The sequence below is a fragment of the Hydra vulgaris genome, chromosome 09 (genome assembly GCF_038396675.1).
Source record: "Hydra vulgaris chromosome 09, alternate assembly HydraT2T_AEP".
Taxonomy (NCBI): domain Eukaryota; kingdom Metazoa; phylum Cnidaria; class Hydrozoa; order Anthoathecata; family Hydridae; genus Hydra; species Hydra vulgaris.
Genome location: NC_088928.1, coordinates 4323244 through 4340152, shown reverse-complemented (window position 1 = coordinate 4340152; position 16909 = coordinate 4323244). Strand labels below are relative to the sequence as shown.

The following is a 16909-nucleotide window of genomic DNA, read 5'->3' as shown; positions in this document are numbered from 1 at the left end:
TAGTATTAAAAATTTAATTAATAATCAGTTATGGTTTAATGGGCCCAAATTTCTTTATACTCCAGAGATTTGGCCTTCCTTTGATCAAAATAAATTAATATTTCTTCCAAAGGAAAGTCTATTTACTGAATTAATTATTTTTCATTGTCATGAAAGTGTTAAGCACAACGGCGTAAAAGAAACGCTAAACCAATTAAGATTGGAACTTTGGATTCCAAAAGTTAGAAATTTAATTCAAAAATTAATTAAAAAATGTTTTTTGTGTCGAAGGTACGAAGGCAAAACTTATAGTTATCCTGATGTTCCTCCGTTACCTTTAAGTAGAGTAAACGATGATTGTGTTTTTAAGTACACAGGAATTGATTACTGTGGACTGTTATTTGTGAAAAATATATATTCTGAAGGAGAAATATTTAAGTGTTGGATACTTTTAGCTTCTTGTGCTAGTACACGTTTTATACATTTAGATTTAGTTCCTGATTGTTCAGCTTCGGCGTGTATTCGAGGGTTGCGAAGACTCATTAGCAAATTTGGCGCACCCTACGAAATTATTAGTGATAATGGATCGTGTTTTACAGCCGATGAAACACAACAATTTACATCCTCAAGGGGCATTTTATGGCACTTCAATGTTGCAGCCGCTCCGTGGTGGGGAGGATTCTTTGAACGCATGGTACGTTCAGTTAAGAGAGTTCTTAGAAAAATATTGAAAACTGCAAGATTATCCTACGAAGAAGTACTCACAATTCTTGCAGAAATCGAAGTCGTTACGAATAATCGTCCGTTAACGTTTTCGTATGAAGAACCAGGAGACGAACCTTTATCTCCAAATCATCTCGTGTTTGGCAAAAGAATAAGTTCAGAAACATTATTAATAAAAAACAGTTATGTAAATATGGACATAAAAAAGCGCGTTGTATATAGAAACTCTATTTTAGAACATTTTTGGAATAGGTGGCGCAATGAATATTTAACAGAGCTTCGCGAATTTCATAAAAGTTATAATAAAAGCGGAAGTAAAAATATTATAAATAAAGGCGATGTAGTGACAATCCAAGATTCAAATTTGGTTCGTGGTTTGTGGAAAATAGGCATTATTGAAAAACTTTTACCGTCAACAGACGGACAAGTGCGTGCAGCAAATGTATGATGTATCTCCGCTGGAAAAATTATGTATTTGACTCGTCCAGTTAACAAATTGTGTTTACTGGAAGAAAATAAAGTTAGTTCTGTCGAAACTACGTTTGTTAATGAAAGTAACATTCAGCTATTCGTGACTACTGTTGGTGGCGGGAGTGTTGCGCTAATCAAATCGTAATAAACGTAAATCATTTGGATTGGCTGTTTGTATATAACAATTAATGTCCCCCTTGGGAATTTGTATAAATAGCGAGTTTATTGAAGTCTCGCTCTCTTGGAGTAACCTATCAAACAATAACGGACTCGAGCGACTCTAGCTGTGATCTACAATCTTTTTTGTGTTTATCGCATATTTGTATAATAATATTATTTTATATATTAATAAATTGAACTCGTTGTACAATACCACTCTTAAGTACTACAACAGTATGGTCTCGTTATGTTTTCGTTCACTTTCAAATCGGTTGAATAGAAAGCTAAACACACTCACTCCTTGCGCTTATGGGTTTGCACATCAGAGCCAGACGTAAGACCTACAGAATGGATTTCAATTGATCGAATGCACACATTAGTCACCGTAGGCCACAAGCCATCGCTCTTAGTCAAAAGAGCTACTGCCCCGTGCTGGTGTGGAATGATGTGCTATGGAGTGAGATTTTAGATCCGAGCACTTAGTCAGCGAGCGCTGATCCGACGTGCATTGTGGAGCTTCCGAATGAACGTGTGCGTGAGTGTTAGCGTAGCCATTAGGTTATTGAGCGCCGTAACCACATCCAGCGGGATAGCCTAATGTCCGTTTTGTCGTTGTAGTGTACATTGGAAGAAGTCGGGACTCACCAGCCACAAAGAGTACATTTGTTTGTTTATGCGACACTTTGGCTTTATATTTTGTTGGCATTATATTATGGTTTGCATCTGGGAGATGTGAAAGTAGAAGTAGATTGTAGATGATGTCATTGGGTGAGAATCATAAATGAATGTAAAGACTATTTTGTAGGAGGAAGAAAATTCTAGGACTCGTATAATATTTCTTTTATCTCAAAGCTGTGTGCTGTCATACCTTTACTTTTACTTCGTACTTTTTTTACGTCAAACTAAAATTTAATTTTCAGGATTTGGGAAAGTTGACAATAAACAGCCACGATCTTTTTAAATAAATTTTCACTATAAAAAAGATCCTTTGTTTATCTTCGTCATTAGTTGGGCAGAATTTTTGACGACTTTACGATTTAAAAAAAAATCTCCTTCATTGCTAATAAAAAAAAAAGGCTCTGGAGAAAAAAGTGAGGGCATGAGCCTTTATAGTGACCACCTTCAAAATTTTAGTTTTTCAAAATGTTGTTATTATTCATACTAGAATCAATATTCCAAATTTTTTTCAAAATATTGGTTCTCAAGATACTGAAGTTTGACTAACTTTTTAGAAAAAATAAATAAATAATCAAGTCTCAAAATCTAACAAAAACGGACTTCCAGACAATTAGCGCCACTCTGGGACCTCGTAATACTGTAAGCCCTGGGTTTACAGTAAAAGTTTATTTTTTAAAATGGGTATTGATCTTTCATCTACTATATTTATAAAAAATACCAGAGGGGTATTTTAATACTATAAAATAACCACATATATTTAAAATATACAATTTCAAATTTGATTAAGAGCTGCCTTGTAAGAAGAGCTGCCCTGTAAGAATCAAGCAAAGCTCAATAGTAACTAATTTCAGGTTTGAAAATTAGATAAAAGAAAGAAACTATTATTGCATAGTTATTTCATTTTTATTATTTTATATTAGTTATTTAAGACTTAATAAACAAAAAAATAAATATTGAAGACATAAGACTTATCTAAATAGCATGCTTCAAAGTACTCAAAAACTGATTTTTCTTTTCTTTTAATATTCATTTTTATTCAAAAACTTTTGTAGTCTATAATTTTTTTAAATTATAAATCTTAATTTGGTAAAATACCTCAAAATATAAAATCAATTACATTAATTACGCAAAATATCTTCAACCTCAACCTTCATCTTCAAGCTCACTTCGACAACACAACCTAATTTATAAATAGCCTTTTCTTTCCAATTGGTATTTTTATATTTTAAGATAGTTGAGCAAATGAAGATTAATAATTAAAAAGTAATAGTTATAGACTAAGAAAGTCTTTTTTTTGATAAAAATTAAAATTGAAAAAAATCATTTTTTGCGTACTATTGAATCATGATATTTAGACAAGCCATATGTCTACCATATATATTTTATTTATCGCCTATTAAGTCTTAACAAGCTGATATAAAATAATAAAAAGAAAAAACTATGCAAAATCGGTTCTGCTGTTCTAATTTCAAATTTGAAAATGTGTTTAACATTACTGGGTAAGTATTCTTAAGTCACTATTTCAAACTTTTGAAGTCCAATATTTAGAGAATGCATAAATAGTTTTTGATTACTATTTCTGAAATTTAGTAAATTCTAGTATCTTTCTAGTATGATAAGCAAAAGCAAATAAATAACAATTGTGAAGAGTTACTGTTGAGCTCTGATTCTTACAGAAGCTAGTTCTTTATAAAAATTAAAATGATCTATGTTGAACATATGTTGTTGTTTTTATAATATTTAAATAGTATATAAATTTTATAATATATAAAAAAAACCCATAGTTATTTTTTATATATATGGTAAATGAAAAGTCAATGACAATTTTCGACAATAAAATTTTACTGTAAACCCAGGTCTTTAGCCATACTTTTATAAGATTAAAAATTAGTTATTAACAAAAAAGATTAAAACGTTTCATTTTCAAGAAATTTAAATAAAGTAAAAAAACTACCACATGGTCATGCCATGAGGAACTCCGAAAGTTTATGTTGATATTGTTATTTCTGCTGTTTGATATTATATGCACTGCTTTCTGCTCGATAAGTTATCTCTAAACTTAAGCAAGTTAATGTTTTTTACTTCATACAATAGGAGTATTCTTTCTATTATTTAAATGTAATAATTTATGATTTTAAAAGCCTTAAAAAACTAATCAATACTTCTAATATTAAGAGTTAATTACTATTATAAACTTATTTTCAACTATACAGCTAGTTATTTATCATTATTTAAAAGTGTTATCTAGGCAGCTCATTTTCAGATGTTTCTCAGTATTATGATTATTGGTTCTTACATTTTATGCAAACAAGTGATTTTTTAATAACCTGACCAATTTAAAGGTTTTATGGATAAAATACGTTTCCAAACAAGATTTCTTCAACATTTCAGTTTCTTACATATTAACATTGTGTCTTTATGCCCTCTACTCTAAAGACATTATTTATTTATTTGCACACTGATGTCTTTCAATAAAAATAATTCTCGAATAACGGATGTGTAAAACGTAGGTTTAAATATTAATCCGGTCAAAATAAACATTTCAATTTACAATAATTCGCATATAGCTGAAAATTGGTACATACCTTTAAGATATTATTACAAATAAAATATTAAAAGTCCCCACCGATCCCATATCTGCAAAAAAAGTAACTAAAGTTTAAAGGTTAAAAAAATAGTTTTTTCTTTTTTTCCAATTAATGATAAGTTTTATCATAATAAAGATCAAACAAAAGTATTACATCATGAAAGTATTTAATAAAATTGCCTTTATACATTTTTATAAGAATCGTTATTCCTGAGATATTGCAATGCTTGCGAAAATATATTGCGAGAAGATATTGCAAGAATATATTGCGAGAAAATATATTGCGAAAATATATTAATTATAATGCGATTTTATATAAAATATATTGCTAGAAAAGACATTGCGATTCTTGTGAAACTACGAAATTAATATTCATATAATATAATATAAATATTACGAAATTAATATACATATAAATATTATATACATAATATTTGCATATATTATTTATTATTAAATGCATATTATGTATTATATATTCGTATTATTGTGATATATTATATATTAGCATTTTCTTCGCTTTCTTCTTCTTCGTAGTCATCTTTTATTTCAAGCTGGATATGTGAAAAAGATACATCAATTGTCTCTTTATTGATATCATCAAAATCATCATTTATTGAACTTGATTCAACATTGGAGCAAGACTGGCCTCAGCAATTAGTACACACCGATGAACATAATAACCCGACTTTTTTACAGCTACATTTTGCACTACAACCCTTTTTGCAATTCAGAAGATGGTGTTGAGAAGTCTTTCCGGAGCTGGTGTAAGTAAAGTGTCGATCGGCTCTAATGTATTATCTACTAATTTCCAACCCCAGTCAGATGGGTCCAGTTGATTACCTAGCCATGCTTGAACTTGATAATATACTCGATACAAGTATTGACTTGAAGAATCAGATGTTGGAGGAAGACAAGGTAACTGCACTCTTTTGATGTTTCGGTTGTTTTTTACAAAAGTTAGGTATCTATACTTGTCTAAGCAATCAATTTTATTTGAAGCTCCATATAGAGCAAAAAGAAAACAAGTCCCGTTTGTAACAATGTCTTGTGGTGAAGAGTCTATCTTTTGAAACACTTCGGCGCAGATAGTTAAATCACGTTTTTCAAATAATTTAAATGCGGTTATTTTACCCTTTCGGAAAAATGCTGATGTAGTATCGCAGCCAGTAATTGCATGTAAAAATAAGATATGATTTTGACATTTTGGATAGGCAGATAAACTTTTTGATGAATATATTTTTGTTGGTTGATGAGCTTTCCCGGGTTTTAAAAAGTAAACAATCTTATCAATTGGAGTTCGTGCAGTCAGTAATACTAATTCAATATCTTCACCGACAACAATAGAATTATTTGTTGCATTGGATTGTTCTATGGCTGTTTCAATTATAAGGACACCAGCGTCATTATCCGCTTGCTTCACTATGATATTTGCAGCTGTAAATCTTTCGCATAACATAAAAATGAAGCGAGACTTGTTATGAGTATTGGAAAGAAATTGTTGTTGGTTTGTTGGAACTGTCATAAATTGATCAAAAATGACATCAGGTGAAGAAGATACTTTTGTGGTTCAACGACGCTGTTCTGCAGCTTTAATGTTTTTCTTATAATCAGTATAACCATCAAATACTACTATAGACACTCGATGACTAAAATGTCTATGTACGTACTGAATGTATTTATTAAAAGTAACGTTAAAGGTTGCTTCTCGATCCCACACAACGCGGTGTAATAAATACCCTCTATCAATGATGTAACTAGCATTTGTGTTGTCTATTTCAATTTCCATTGATTCAAAGCAATTGTAAATAGCTGATTTCTGTGTTTTACGCATTCCAGTTTCATCGAACATTGAAAAAGGATAGGGGGCTAATTCATACTCAAAAAATTTTTCTATTTCATCCTCAAATGTCTTACGTATACTCATACGTTAAAATAGTAATACTGGATCTACAGGTACTTTCTCATCATGAACTTTTATGGTGCTACTCATGGTTAGAAGAGGAAGAACTTTATCAGCACGTTTTAATTTGATATTAAATGTTTCACCTGTCATTTTAGACATAGCAGCAATCCCAACTTCACGAGCTTTGTGACAGTTGATTTTATTATCGCAAACAATTCCACTAGCAATTGAAATAATTTCTTTAATTTCAGGAAAAGGATCATGTGATAAAAACCACTTTTTTTAATTTATATATTTGTTAAACATCCACTATATATTACAAGTAAGGTAAATAAAAAGTTTCAAAAAAAAATCTCTAGGATCTAGGAATTTTATTTTCAAGAACATTCTTGAAGATTGTTCTTTGTTCTTTTGAGTTCCAGTACTCAACTGCACATTTTAAGATTTTAAGATCCGTTTCAGGAATTATATTTTTTAAACCAGTAATTTTTATTTTTTCTTTGTGTTGCATTTGTTTCTCTATATTTAATTTATGACTATTGCACAGAGCCTTGACGCTATCAACAAAAGGTCGTGGACCTGATTCGTTGTTCAACTGCGACTTAAGAATATCAAATGTCATTTTATTTTTCAACAGGCGAATAAATAAGTTTATCTTATTTTGTTGCGTAATTATAGATATATCTTCAATACAAAATAGGGGATGTATATAATTTTTACTATGTTTTGAAACGTTTAGTAGTGACTTCAGTGTAATTCTTCCTACTATATCAAGCTTTTGCAATAACATTTCTTTATGGTCGCAAAGCTCAAGACCATACGTTAATGTTGGAACAGCTAAAGTTTTATATAACTGGACAATAGAGTTTGGGTAAACAAAACGAATTCCAGCTTGAATTAAAGACTGTATTACTGCCCGGAAATGGGATATTCGGTTATCAATGTTTAAACGATTAAGTGAGGCAATTGGTGAATATTTTGTGTCCCATATAAAGCCTAGATGAGTAAGTTTATTGTCTAGTTTTATTTTTTGGTGGTTGAGTGTTATCGTGCATTTTTTAATTTGATGTTTTGCTGAAGTTTTTCACTGCTGAAGTTTTTCAATATCTTTATTATCTTTCTTTATTCGTGAATCACTTGCATCTACATGCTGATCTGTTGTATACGTTTTAATATCAGCAAGATCTTCCAATCCTTCATATACAGTGTTCATTGCATACATGCCATAAACCCATTTACTTATAACACTCTTTTTTGTACTTCTTCCTTGAGAAATACCTCCATATGTCTTCATTGATTTCATTATTGATAGCTCAATCACCATATCCGTTGAAGTACCACAATTGAGTTTATCAGAACGTCTAACAGTAAAAAATTCTTCGATAAACCGTCGATAAACACTTTGGTTCATTAACTTCTCTAATTGTAGCATATCCTGTAGATATAAGTGCGCAGACTTAGCATAAGGAAAATGTCCCGATGCGTGGAAATAAGGAAGCATTTCTTTAATGCTATTCAAAAAACCTTGCCAATCTACCATGCGTTCAGCTCTAATAAACTCTTTTGCAATCGACACCATATTAAGATATTGTATCCATAGTTTTGATGTAGGTCGTTTTTCAAATTCTTTTAGTTTTTCATTGAACTTATAAAGTAATGCATTGCACATTTCATTATCATTGCCACTTTCAATATTACTATATGAAACGTTGTTATTTATAACGTTCGTAATGGTAATATCAAGATTTGCTACCATCTCTTCATAAATAGCAAGATCTTTTGAAATTATTATAGCTAAAGTGAGCTGAAGTAATGTATGGGTTCTAACAGCTCCAGCGTAAGCATGACAATTTAGCATTTTTTCCAACGACTTAGGTGCATAAATTAACGAGAGTGCCTCTTGTATGCCACTTCCTTGCATAATATAACCAATTGATCCAAAAAATGACATTAGCAAATGAAATCCTCCAAGTCTTATTATGATCTTTGATAACTCAGATCCATCAGGTGCTGCAGATACAGTTTCTCGAGCTTTTGCATACAGAGGTTGGTCGAAAGTAATAATGCATACTTCGTGGCCGTAATGTTTCGCGTTTTCTAAAGCACAAAGTAAAGTCGTGTATATAGTACTGTAGTTACTTGCTGGTTGGTGAATAAACGGTAAGAATAAAATTTTAGACTTAGAAAAATTCTGAATACTACTTGTTAAACGTTCGATATAACCATTCCAACCGGATAACGATAAATTCTTGCATTTACCATAGAACCATATTGCTTCAAGTTTTTGAATTAAAGATATGGGTGCTTCACTTACATAAGCTAAATTTTGCACACTTATTTTACTATAACCGACTACACCATCATTTTGATAGATTTGAATTGGCACATGAGCTTTTGCTGCAATATCTTTTGCAGAAGCGATTTCCTTTATTCGTGGTATATGATCCTCTTGTGAAACTGAACCTTTTGGAGTAACAATTTGAATTATACCCATTATCTGAAGCGAGTTATTACCATCTAAACTATTTACGTTTATATCAGCATTGTCCGCAACGTATTTAAAAAATGTGCCAGTTTGTGGTGATAAGATAAAAGGCGGATGGTGAAGAACTGCTGCCTCATACATCTAAGTGTCATTGTAGGATGCGCATAGACCAAAAGATTTGTATAAGAAGTTTTGAACCAAACCGTCGATGGAAAAATACTGAGCGACCCAATGGCAATTTTGATTTAAAAGACCTAGGCCTAACAACAGACATAATGCTGTGGCTGATACTTGTACAAATTAATTTTAAATGTTCTAATTTAGATTGTTTATTTTTCAAAATAACTTGCTCTAAAAAATAAGTCAATGACTCTGGAATATCACTGTTAATATCTTCAAACATTTGACTAGGCGAGGGATAATTGGTATTATCGAATACCGATGATTGAATGTCCTCTCAAATAATTGCTGCCGCTGTTTTTAAAATTCAAAATTGTTCTTTTTCTTTATTTTGGCTGTTCTTCTCATACCAAGCTTGGTTACGAATATCGCTATGATTGTCAAAAAAACAGATAAACGTTAATTTTCCCGGTTTTTTGGTAATAATAATTTTATTACCGAACTTCAACTTTAATCGTGTCTTAATTGTTCTGTTATCTAAATGTGGATTTTTGCAAATATTTTTTAGTTCTCCTAATGAAAACTGGCAGTCATCGCTATTTTCAATGTATTTAAATATTTCTTCCACCGCATCATTTGTAGATTCATCTTGAGGATCCGATCGATTTTGCACCCATTGGTTGGTCTCAAGAAAGAATTATAACAGGTATTATGATATTTAGCCTCAGCAGCATCTAAATCAAGTTCATATTCAATGCGTGCAGTAACCTTTTTTGCTTTCTTTGTTAGAACGACTCCATGCTACCTTCAGAATTGATTCTTTAAGTTCAAGAGTCGCAACTTTATGAATTTTACGCCGAACTTTCTTCGCTTTCTTCTTCTCGGCCTCCTCGTTTGCTTCATCGCCGCAAAATAAGCAACATTTTTTTAAACAAAAAAGTGATTCACTTACGAGCGCTTTGGCACGAGGTGGACTATTTTCAGATGTGCTGACTTGATCTATACCTTGCTGTCTTTTAAATGCAGCAATAGTACTCTTCCAAGAATACCTTTTACGGCACACTACATGAATTGTCACAGACTTCAGATCTTTCAGGTATTCATAAAACCCGTCACTTCTTTTAACACTTGCATCAATCAAAATCTTCATTCCACGATCAACAACAACAGTTTCACTTGCTATTAAAAGTTTACTACATATAAAACATAGTTGCGACATTTTAATAAAAGTATTAAACGGTTCCAATCGTAATAAAAATACTGCTCGATACTCTTAACTGCAATGGAACGTTCAACGCTAAAAGTATTTCATCGTTTGTAACTTTGTTCCGAGAATTTTGGGTCAGACGAGAAAAATCAGTTGAAAAAATTATTTGAAAAAAGCGTTTTTCATTGTTCTTATACAAGTTCAAAGAAAAGCCAATGAAAGATTTATTCAAAAATGCGTTTAAATACTGTTCGCTTTTGTTTGATCTTTTTATGATAAAACATTTCCTTTTTTTTTTAGAAAAAAACAACTTTTTTTATACCTTAAACCTTGAATAACTTTTTTTGCAGATATGGGATTGATGGGGACATTTAATACTTTATTTGTAATAATGTTCTCAAGGTATGTACAAATTTTTAGCTCTATGCGAATTATTGCAAATCTACCACTATTATTTTTGTCTATTTTGACCGGATTGTATTAAAAAGTGAATTAAACTAGGAAGGAATGTTTATATAAAATTTTAATATTGTGAGTAAAACTCATGATTAATTTAAAGTACCTTGAAATTGCTTCCCCAGAACCTTTTTATAAAAAAAAACCAATAATTAACTTTACCGACCCCGCTGAAATATGCTATTTTCTAATTTTTCATTTTAATACTTTTTATTTATTGAAAACTGCTAAATACAAAAGGAGATGGTTTTTATATAAAAAAAACCTTTTTATTTTTCAAACAAAAAATCCAATTGCGGTAAATGTGTGAATTTTGACTGTTAAAATACTATTTTCGAAACAAGATTCCTTAATAAAACAAAAACAAAAAATTGTAATAGTGTATTGTACTCCGGGTTGACCGATAGGATTTGCATAAATCATTTCACTCTAAGAGTTTATGCAGTTTTTCCACTACCACTATTTTTTACAATAAGTTTTGATATAAATTAGCACTTTAATAGGATTTCTGCAGATATTAAGTGCTTCATGTAAAATCTATCGGTGGTCCAGAGTAAGAAACACCACAAGTCAGTGACTTAAGGTGTTTCAATACAACGCATGCTGTAAGGTCTGTTTTTTTTTTCTGGCTGCAAGCAACCACTAATAAGTTGGGAGTTACTAGAAAAAAAGAAAGGAGTTATAGACCAAGAAAACGATTGACAGAAGACTTAAAATGTTGAAGGTTGTATAAGTTAGGAAAACATGAAGGTGGGAGTCAGTTCCAAAGGGTTAAAGTGCGCGGTAAAAAACTAGAACGAAAAGTTTTTAGACGAGTCAAGCAAGAATGAATTTTAGCTAATGGAATTAGGAATGATAACTCCTTTAAGTAGCAACTATGATAGTATTTTTAGAAAAGAGAAAGAGATGCAACTTCAATACGATGGAAAAGAAGCTCAAGCTTAGTAGATAGAGTGGTTCCAACTACGTTTACAACGCGTTTTTGGACCTTGTCTAGAAGAGAAAAAGCATCATTAGAAGAACCTGCCCAAATATGAGAACGGCGAATATGAGATTTGTAGAGATAAAGAATGGAATCAGGACAGAGAAAATTGGGAATACGATAAAGCGAAGCAAACTTAGCTGATGCTAATTTAGCAATCGATTGTATGTATGGTTTCCTTAAAAGGTCAGTAGTAAACGAAAATCCAAGAAAACGTAAAGGAGAAAACTCAGTGAGAGGATTGCCATTCATTAATATATGAATGTTGACAGTACTGCGATAGTTGTTTGCAGTAAATAACTGACTTTTGTTGGAGTTAAAATTGACAAGCCACTGTAAGCTTAAATCTGTCACAGAAGTGAAATCAGATTTAAGATTGGCTGCCTGGTCTAAGCGATCGAAAAGAAAAGACTTTTTGTCAAGACAGGAGTACAAAGTTGAGTCATCAGCAAAAATTTATTTGATTTATTAAGAGAACTTTTATCTAACCACATATGATGCAAATCGGTGCTTGACTTATTTTAGTAATAAAAATGCCTTAAGGTTTTTCCTTAAGGCAACTTCATTACTTAAATAAGTCAAGCACCTTAAGCCGCTTAAGCCGAGACGTGCTTTTTTTTTTTTTATTGTAAAGAATGTCTTACAAATATTAAATTATAAAAAACTAAAATTACTGTTACATTTAAAAACTCTATGCAAGTATAGTTAAGATTAGTTGTTATTTTGTTTATAAGATAAATTATAGAAAATTTAAAATAAATTAAAACCTTAAAAAAAATTGAATTTATTTACATCAATAAAAAGTTCTCGTTGAATTTTTTGATAGAAAAAATCTTTTTAGGCGATTGTTTATTAAAGTCAGAGTTAGGTGAGCCGTTCGCATATTTTGAAACCCTATACAGACTCAGAATAGGCAGAGATATGCGCAATCTGATTCGCTGATTTTGAAAGAGAGGCATTTTGCGCGTATGTTTAAATCAAAACAAATGTCAAAAAATGTCAAAAAACATATTGAATAATAAAAGTGAATTTGAGTAATTTCATAAAAAACCAAATAATAATAGCAAAAAAAATTATGATTTTTCTATCCAATTTTGTGCAATATAGTACAAATACTTATACAAACCCTCACAACTCAAAACATCCGTAGTTTTCAGAATTTTTTCTTAAAAATAAAGATTTCAAAAAATAAGTTTGTTTTTTTAATTGTTTTTATAATTCTAAGATATGAAAAAGACAACCATTGTAACAAACTATAAACCAGATGGTGAAACTTGACTATGCTGTGATTCTCATACAATAGATTTTTTAAAACAGTTTTAAAATTTATCTACTAACATCGATAGACTATAATTAACTTGGTATAATTTTTTTCAAATTAAGTTCCCATTTATCCAATCATTTAGCAAGAAAAGTATTTTGAAACAATAGCCTAATTTCTTTTTAGAACTTTACACTTATTACTCCCATATATAAATTATATACAATAAATTTGAGAATATTGCTTATTGGTTGTTATAGCTAGCCCAGATGATTTGCAACACTCTTAGATTAAAAGCAATTGTAAGCAAGAGCAAATTTAGATATCTTTTGGTAATGTATAGTAATAAAAGATCACAAAGTATTGTAGCATAATAAGCTATTAGAAAAAATCTATAACCTGATGTCCACAAGTGTGTTTTGATATAGGAAACTGATTACCGAAAAGCAATAACTCTTAACTTACCACACCTTTATGAAAAACTAAGTGTAAAAAGGTAGAAACAAGAAAGATTGCAAACATGCAAGTTCATGTTGTTGTTTATTTCAATTTCAAAACTCAATACATTTTTGTTGATACATAGCTTTTAACCTGAACAAAATACTCATTATTGTATTCTATAATTAATATAAAATGTGTATCCTTTAATAGCAACTGATGGTAAATAATATTAAATAAAGCAGCAAACTTTGATAAATTTTACATATTTATAATGCTAATAATTTATTTTACATTATATACTCTAGAAGAAAAAGAAAATATGTCTGCTCTAAAAAAATTAGAAAAAAAATCTTAAATAAAATGTACTCCATATTTACAAATTTTATTTATAGTTTTATTATATAATTTTTAATATAACCAATAAAAACAAGTGTTTTTTTTTTCAAACTTTAGTGAATATCTCTTGTTTATTAATATAAAAACAGAGATGCGTTATGTTTTATTTTGATGTAATATTAACAATTTTTTTTGAAAACTTGCTTCTTCAAATGTAAATGCTAATTTTGATGAAGTTATTTTTATTACAAAAATTGCCATAATTCACCTTTATTTGGTTAAATTTTTTGAGTTTAATACTCAGTAAAGTTTTAATGTTCAGTGAAAAAACAAATATCACTTTTTTTGTTAAATTTTCCAATAGATTATTATCCAATTTATTATTCAAATTATTTCCAATAGATTAATATCCAATTTTCATCCTATATAATATATAAAGAAAAATATTGATGTACGCCTTATCAGCCTTCTTAAAATTTAGGTTGAATAGTAACTTCTTCAGGGTTCGTAGATTTATATGGAGCATGTAAGCTAGTTTGGCAAAACATCTGTAAAAACTTTCTTTTTTCAAAATTTTAAATGTTAAACTGTTTATAATTAACAAGTTGGTATAAAGATGCAGTAACGAGCTTAGAACAACCTCTACCTCAGCTTAAAATTTATACTTTGCATATTTTAAGTACTTTACCAGTAGTCTGGTGCAATTGCATATAAACTTTGTATCGAGCATGCTTTATAGAACACGGACATTATATTTGATAAGAAACACATTTAGAAATCTTGCAAAATTGCACACATGCAAATTCAAGTGAAATATTTCAAGAGTTTATACATACAAAACACATTTTATAATAGCAAAAATATTCATAGCATGACAATTTATTTTTTTCTTTTTTTGATAATTTTCTTTTCTTTTTTTTATTACTCTTTTTTTATTAAAACGATTGATTTTAACCACTTAGTTTAGTTTTTTAAATCATTTTTTTTTTTCAATTACTGCAATACAAAAAATGCCACAATCATTTGCCATAATCCACTTTTATTTATGCCATAATCCACTTTTATTTGGTTAACTTATTTGACTTCAATACTTTTTCTTGCTTTTAATGTCAGTGTTTATATGAAACTGTACAAAAATTACTGTTCTGTAGGCAAACATAAATATCACTTCTTTTGGTAAACTTTCAAATATTTTATAACTTAATGCAGCCTGCCAAAATTTTTATAAATTTAAAAAAAGTTTTTAATGGTTTAACACGATGTTTTATTAAAGTTACTTAATAAAAAAATATATCAGCCTTCTCCAAACTATGGTTGAAACAAAGCATGAAAACAAAATCTCCTCAGAGCTCATATATTGACATGGAACATGTAAACTAGTTTTGCAATTAGTACAAATTTTCTTTTTTTAAAAACTCTAATTTTCAACTATTTATAATAAACATGTAAATCAGTTTATAAATAAAGTTCTTCACCAGTAGTCACATAAAACTGCATATAAACTTTGTATGCAAAAGTGCTTCACTATTAGTCTCGTACAACATACTTATATAAACTATGTATTTGAGAATGCTTTAAGGCCAAGAGCATATTTTATGAGAAACACATTTGTATATTTTTTCAAATTTACTTCAACACATTTTTTTTTTTCGTTTCTTAAAATTAAACAATAGATAAAATCTTCATCACCAAGATAAACTTTATTGAAATTTTTACGAGTGAAAATTCTCTTGTACAAATAGATTTTGATTCATTTTAAATACTCTGAAGAGTACTAAAATAAAATGAATTTCCTGTGTTGATAGTAACACATGACTTGTATTGATAAACTTAGTATATCATTACTTTGAAATTTATTTAAAAAATCTGTTTGTTTTGATTTTCATTATATTTTTCAACAAAATCGCACTTGCATCTCTTTCAAAATCAGCGAATCAGATTGCTCATTTTTCTGGCTATTCTGAGCCTGTATAGGGTTTCAAAATATGCGAGCCGTTCGTCAAGTTAACGAGGCATTACGTAAGAAGTACAGAGTAAGTCCGGTAAATTATTTTAATGGATTATATATTATTTTTTCACAAAAATAACAAAAGAAAAAAGCCAGGTTTATTTTCACAAAATAAATTTTATTTGATAGAAATAATATAACCAGACTAAATTAGATATAATAATATATTACGGGTTGCATTATTAAGTTGATTTTTGGATTTACAATAATAATAAATTCGAAAACTAAGAAAGTTTAAAAAAAAGGTAAAAATAAGAGCAACAACTTGCTATTTAAAACGAAACTACTTAAGTGTAAGCATTAAAATTGCCTGTTTCTTAAGTACCTTTAACCATAGCATGAAGATGACTGATGCTGATTGCGACTGTCGAGGTGGTAGATGAACTGCAATAATTAAAAAATAAAACCACATTTTTCAATATAATTTGTAATATTTCAATATATTAGTTGAAACACTTAAACACTTTAAATAAACGTTACATACCCTCTTCAATTGATGACCCAGACCAATAAGGACTTCTCAGCAGCAATTTTAACGAGAAAACATTGCAACTAATATTACCTTGTATAAAAAGCAATGAGTACGGTTTCAAGAAATTTTCTGCAACATCAATCAAAATTTTTGTTAAATTAACGTTCAATTAGTAGCTAAATAAGAGTTATAAACGAGTCATGGCATGTAATAAACGAGTCATGGCATGTAATAAACGAGTCATGGTATGTAATAACTTTAACATCCATCACATTGTTCTAAAAAATATGAACTAGCTAAAATAAACATATATTAGTTATGCACTACTACATTTGAAACAACAACTATTTTTTTATTTTCAAAAAAAACACACACAAAAAAGACACTTTTTGTGTTTTTTTTGGGTGCCCATATCAGGCCAAGGTTATCAAAACAGGTCCATGTATGTTTAAAATTTATAATCTAATTAATAATAATACAAATAAAAGTATTAGTAATACAAATAAAATTTTGTGTTGAAATAGGAATATAAAAAACACCCTAAATCCTTATTAAATGGTCTCTAGTCATGAAAAAAACTTTGCAGTTGTTCTTTAAAACAGTGAAAAAGTTTTGCAAGCATGATATGATTGCCAAAC

At 29.6% G+C, this 16909-nt stretch overlaps 1 protein-coding gene across 1 annotated transcript; it reads right to left on the bottom strand.

Moving 5' to 3' along the window:
- Window positions 1-11660: 11660 nt before the first annotated feature.
- LOC136085194 (uncharacterized) lies at window positions 11661-12005 on the bottom strand. Its single transcript, XM_065806483.1, has one exon. The coding sequence runs from the start codon at window positions 12003-12005 to the stop codon at window positions 11661-11663; it is 345 nt and encodes a 114-aa protein (XP_065662555.1).
- Window positions 12006-16909: the final 4904 nt, after the last annotated feature.